Genomic DNA, 6,000 nt, shown 5'->3' on the forward strand with positions numbered 1-6,000 from the left:
ACGTGCTGAAGTATTTACTTCTCTCTGCTCATATCTCCTCATCTCTTTCATTCTTTCTCGGTGCATTTTCTTTGAACCACCTGATATTAGAAGGAGAGTTCACCCAAAAGTGAAAATTCTTTCACCATTTACTCACCCTCATGTCAAAACCGTTCTTTCTTCTGCAGAACACAAAAGAAGTTGGCAACCAAACTGACTTCCATTGTATGGTGACAAAAAATCTACCGAGACATTTATCAAAGTATCTTCTTTTGTGTTCCACAGAAGAAAGTGTCATATACAGGTTTTGGACGACATCAGGGTAAATAAATATTTACAGGTTTTGGACAACATCAAGATGTAAATATTAATTTTATTTTTGGGTGAACTATCCCTTTAACATCTTTTGTGATCAAATCACAAGTTGTCAGTAGAGGCAGTTGTGGTCACAATTTCTTAAAGATACTTTGTTTTAAATTACGTAAACTTTATACTAAATAAAATTGACAGATAAGTGGACATTGACAGTTTTTGGACATCATTGAAGAACAGTGGCAGGCTAGATTTTCACAAAGCCATGAAGAAAATGTTTGATATTTTGTTTGTAACATAATAAACATAATAAAATATGTTGACATAATACATAATAAATATGTTGTGTCAAGTAACAACATATATATGAACATATATTAGTTATTCCAAAGATTTACAGGTTATTCAAGTTTAAATATCACTATTGTTTTTTTAAACATATTTCTAAATATGTTCAAGCAATTGAATATTTTTGGACACAGTTTACTGGGACTTTTTTAAGTGTTTATTTGTCCAGATTTAAAGTGTCCAAACAAGGACAATCTGCATTATACAGAGGATTCGGACTTACTGCATATTCCTCAGGCGTGACCTTCAGCACATCAAAGACCACAGCGTCAAAACTCTTGAGCTCTGAAGAACCCTTTTCACTGAGCGACTCTGTACTGCTGCTCTTCTGCAAATGAAGAGAGATGGTTTAATTGGCTTTGAGATAAAATGACACCTACCTAACTATTTAGTAAGGAATGACCCATCTTACCCCATCCCGCACTATTAGATAGTGTTTATGTGTATGCTGACCTCTGATGCTGGGGCCGTGAAGGTGGAGACGCTGGGCTGGCCATTGCTGATGTCCATCATTAACAAACCATCAGACACTACGGCAAGAGCTCATCATCTTCATCATCATCGGCTTGCCTGATTGGCCCCCTGCAAATTCAACACACAAATTCATTGGTCATTCCTCAATGCATCATGCTGCAAAAACCTACCCTAAACCGTAATAGTTCCACCCCAGTTCCTCTTTTATTGAAATGCTGTTTTTCATTATGTCCAAAGATTTCTTATTGATTCATTCCAGAAAGTTTGACTTTGTTTCTAAAACACTTAAGAGCAGGAATACGTTTTCTTAACATACCGTTTTCTGTGTGCTATATGTTTATTTTTGTGTGGAGCCAGCGAAGATGACAAGTTAGGAAAACTAGCTACCCCATAATCACTGTGCAGCAGATTGCTGTGTGATCACTGGGCCACAGATTTATAGAGGCTGTAAACCATGTTTAAGGAATGCTTTCAAGAACTGAGGGCATCAGCAAATCTCCTCTTGAGAGCCTTGAAAGCTGTTTTGTCTGGAAAATGTATAACTTCTATAAACGAATATTTTACGGATCAACATGCTAAACTTCTTTAAAGGGATACTCCACCCAAAAATGAAAATGCTGCCATGACTTACTCACCCTCTAGTATACATTTCTTTGTTCGGTTTGAACACAAAGAGAGATATTTTGGAATAATGTAAGCAGCCAACAGCCAATCTGAAGCATCATTGACTGCCATAGTAGGAAACATTTAAATGGTAGTCAAAAGTGCCCCAGAACTGTTTGTTTTCCTACATTCCTCAGAATATCTTCTTTTGTGTTCAACAGAACCAAAACATTACTAAAAAATGTTGTTCCGACAAAGGTGCTTCAGAACTGTTGGTTGCAAACGTTATTCCAAAATATCTCTTTCTGTGTTGAAAAACAAAGAAATGTATACATATTTGGAACAACTATAGGCCGAGTAATTCATGACAGATTTTTCAGGTGGAGTATCCCTTAAAACATTTTAACAGTATTGTGCTTTTTATGAACGCAGGGTTTTAACCTTTCTGTCAACATATTCATCCTCATGGCGTTTAGAAGATGTACTGCACGTGTCGTTCCACAATTGTAATTTTTTGGCTGAACCAGCCTTTTAGACCTTTTATGGATTATTTGTCACACAACAAGAACCAGTCATGACCAAAAGGTGTTTATGTAATTTGTTTAGTGACGACCATATTTTGGAAAGCTGACATTCGCATTTGGAATCTGCTTTTAATTTAAATCTATATTTAAAGATGTAATAAAAACTTTGTATTCATTTTGCATAAATGTACTTGGACTGTAAACCGAAGCTCATCTTTGGGGAAAATTAAAGAAGGCTTGGCAAAAGTGATATGTGCAAAGCTTACCCAGTCAATATGACTACATAACTGGATCAACTAACAATTCTAGACAATGTATGCTTTATGTCCTGTGGGATTTTTCCTTTTCTAAAAATGTTTTTATTGAAATATTGGAATAAAACCAATAATATAGTTTTGATTGTGGGTGTGTGGCTAATCTATTGTTTGTTGATAACAGCGTAACCGTATACCACTGCTAGAGAACAACATTCAGAAAACAACAATGCCTGTAAACACTACACGGATGACACTCAAAACACTGCCTTCTCCATTTGGTTACACGTGAATGAAATGAGCAGGTGTTCAGGCAGGAGTGAGAACAGTGTGTTTTGCTTTAAGAGTGAACAGGTGCTACGGAGGCATTAGTCTGTTTGTGTGCGCTTTAGGGTTGTGTCGTAACAGGTGTTGCAAACAGTTTGTGAGACTTAAGAGTGCTGCCAAACTGAGGACTAATCCAAATCGCAGCTCTAATTCAGCCATCTCACACACAAAAATGCTTTAATTTGCCAAAGAGCTTCAAAGTAACTGTTTAAATAATGTGCAATATGAACAACACGCACAACTTACCCAGTATTTGTCAAATATGCATAGTGACAGTTGTGCTGCGTCCTCCCTGCACTTGTTTGGCTGCGCTTTTCTCAGAAACCGTCACGGAACAAAACCTGGTAAGAGACACAAAAACATACTTGTTTAAATCATTAATCTAAATACATTTTAAGCAGCAAAGTATGGAGTTGCAGCATTCAGCCGATATGTATGCCTCCAAGCAAGAGACATTGTGTTTCAATATGAATACCACTAGGGGGCACTGTATATGTTGATTAAAAACAACAGCAGCTGTGTTTGTTAGTGATATAGGTTGTGGCTAAGGTTTCAGAGAGTTCAGCATAAGGTCATTGTTCATGACACGAGAACATACGCCAGCCGACTTATGGTATTGCGGGACAAATGCGAAGCAGGATGAGAAGTATTTTCTGCTACACAAATACAAAAATAAGACTTGAAAACATCACATGGCTCAGCACAACATTCAATGCATATTAAGGAGACCAATCTTCTTCAGTCTACATAAACTGAAGGCTGAACTGAAACCGTTAGCCTCCAGATGTCACAGACAGAAATACGACACACACCACTACATGACTGTGAGATTACTTGAATTGTTGTGGTGCATCCCTCATCTTGTTGTAGCAGCACGCACATTACACAACACAACGCAGACAAAGTGCGCTAACAACAAGACTTTGGTCAAGGACCAACAGCAAAAACACCTCCAACATCGTGAACACTTCTAGTTTGATGGTGGATGGCCAAGAATTGTTGGTGCGTTTACGCCATCCACTGGAATGGAGAGTGAAATGTCGAAGTGTTTTTAAAGTGTTTTCTATACTCCTCTATACAGACGTGTTGGCTTAGGATAGTTTACAATAGCTTTATATCTGTTATACTAGCCATTTCACACGCTTTGTAATGTTAATGAATGCATGCCAGCAATTTTATGCAATAATTTCAAGCAAACCTTCTGCGCTGTGATCGGCTGAATTAGTCCCAAAGTGTCAAACACAACAACATCACTTGGCGATAAAATCAAACAGGTTTGAAAATATCGTAGCAGCTGGGATAGTTTGAGACAGGTCCAGATCACGTTGCACACTTGCATATACTTAATGGGCTTCAGTAACCCGAAAAGAGCACCAATTGGGTTGCAATCCGGAGGTTCTGTCGAAGACCTTAGAAATATGTCCGCGACAGCAAAATCCAAAAACCACATAGTGTGAGCTTGCCATAACTGTGTGTTCAACATCTGATATGCCGCTATAGTATGGTTTCTGTTTCCATGGCAATAAGAGGACGACTCCACAAAAGTCTAGACATCCAAGGTATCTGAATTCAGAACTTCAAATTCTTACAAAAATAGGTCACAGATGTTTTTGACAACTTCAAAACATTTCCTAGTTTTTTTTTTGTTAAATACATTTTATTTTGTTAAAAAATTTAGTTCAGTTACCAATAGAGTGTAGTACACCAAACGTGCATTACAGATTAGCACACAAAAAGTTAAAATTCTTGTCTTGTCTGGGCAGCTGTTTGATCAATCTGTGACTGTTCAACCTGACCTTAAAACACCTGGTGATGACGCATGTAACAGCTGAAACGGGATCAGATCATGTGACAGAGATGCACAGCATAACATTTTACAGTCAACCAAAAAGATTGTGGATGTTTACCAGTACACCGCACGCAGATCCGATTCATCAAGAGCTACACAGACATCCCTTTCAAACGCGTGTCTGTCTCGAGACGGAATGTTGGGATGAGTATTTGCAAGGAAAGATTAATCTGTCAGACTTCGGAAAGCTGTTGAAAGAGATTGTGCTAAGACGCTCACTAGACACAGAGGAGGCTCATTGACAGGCGAAATGGAGCTCTGGATGAGAACGAGCGTGGGAGGTGTAGCTGTCTTGTTGCAACCTGCTGGCGAAACAGTATGAAACAGAGACACTAAGTCTGAAGGAATGAACAAGTGGTTGAACCACTCAGTTTTCCCACCTTCATTAAAATGCATTTCCCCCTTGACCCATAAAGCATGCCCATGCCGTCTTTCATCGCCCTTTACAGGACCCAACAAAGACATAACTTCGACATAACATCAACTGGCCTAAATCTCTAGCACACCCTCTATTAGTAGCATTAGAACCAAACCAAAGCAAACCAAATTTTTTTTTATTGTTTCTTTTTTATCAAAAAGTTTATTTTGATGCATACTTGCAGCAGTAAATATGTGGCAAAGACTGATACACAATGTGTGCATGGTGTGTTTTCAGAGACAGCTAGTTAACACTCTCTTTCCACTAACTTTCAGAAGTGCACACACATTTAAAAAACGTGGCCGTCCACCGGGGCCTGTTCATCCATATTTCATTTGACAGTCATAGACACAAAAATAATACACACCCTATGGAAGCCTTGAGGGACCAGTATGCAAAGATGAAAATAAGAACAAGTGTTTTAGTTAACTCCCTTTATGTTACAATAACACAAACTCATGTTTTCCTCTGAAAGAGAACAATTACATTAGTATAGTAGAATTGTGGACACAATGGAAGCATTTCACGACGTGATCAAAACAGATCTTTCAAATAATAAATGCAATGTCCTTCGGTTGAGGCTGTAGAACTATAGTCTATGAATAATAAACACAAGAAGCCCCCCCCCCAAAAAAAAAACTTGTGCCTTACACAATAACACTTAAGGGTTGGAAAATTGGCAATAAAAACAAAACTAACTAAAAAAAAACTAAATAACAAAAAAAATATCTTACATCCCTAGCAGTGACTGGAGTTAATTCCCTTTAAATATAAGATGGCGACTCATTATGTTCCCCATTGATCTGATTTCACACAGGGTAATTGATTTTCAATTCCAAATGCTTCAAAATCAAAGCGATTTCATGAAGACATATTTTGTGTAGAATCCCCACTTTTCTAAATAGCCAGGAG

General features: G+C 37.9%; 1 protein-coding gene across 1 annotated transcript in view; it reads right to left on the reverse strand.

The window, feature by feature from the left end:
* ralgps2 (Ral GEF with PH domain and SH3 binding motif 2) overlaps positions 1–6,000 on the reverse strand; it is an 86,799-nt gene that overhangs the window by 57,318 nt on the left and 23,481 nt on the right. The window contains exons 2-4 of the mRNA XM_079474000.1: positions 3,068–3,162; positions 1,093–1,221; positions 863–967 (exon numbers count right to left, since the gene is read on the reverse strand). Coding sequence (XP_079330126.1) covers positions 863–967; positions 1,093–1,152 — 165 coding nt within the window. The 5' untranslated portion in view covers positions 1,153–1,221; positions 3,068–3,162. The remainder of the gene's footprint in view (positions 1–862; positions 968–1,092; positions 1,222–3,067; positions 3,163–6,000) is intronic.

Source organism: Barbatula barbatula (assembly GCF_947034865.1).
Source record: "Barbatula barbatula genome assembly, chromosome: 15".
NCBI classification, from domain to species: domain Eukaryota; kingdom Metazoa; phylum Chordata; class Actinopteri; order Cypriniformes; family Nemacheilidae; genus Barbatula; species Barbatula barbatula.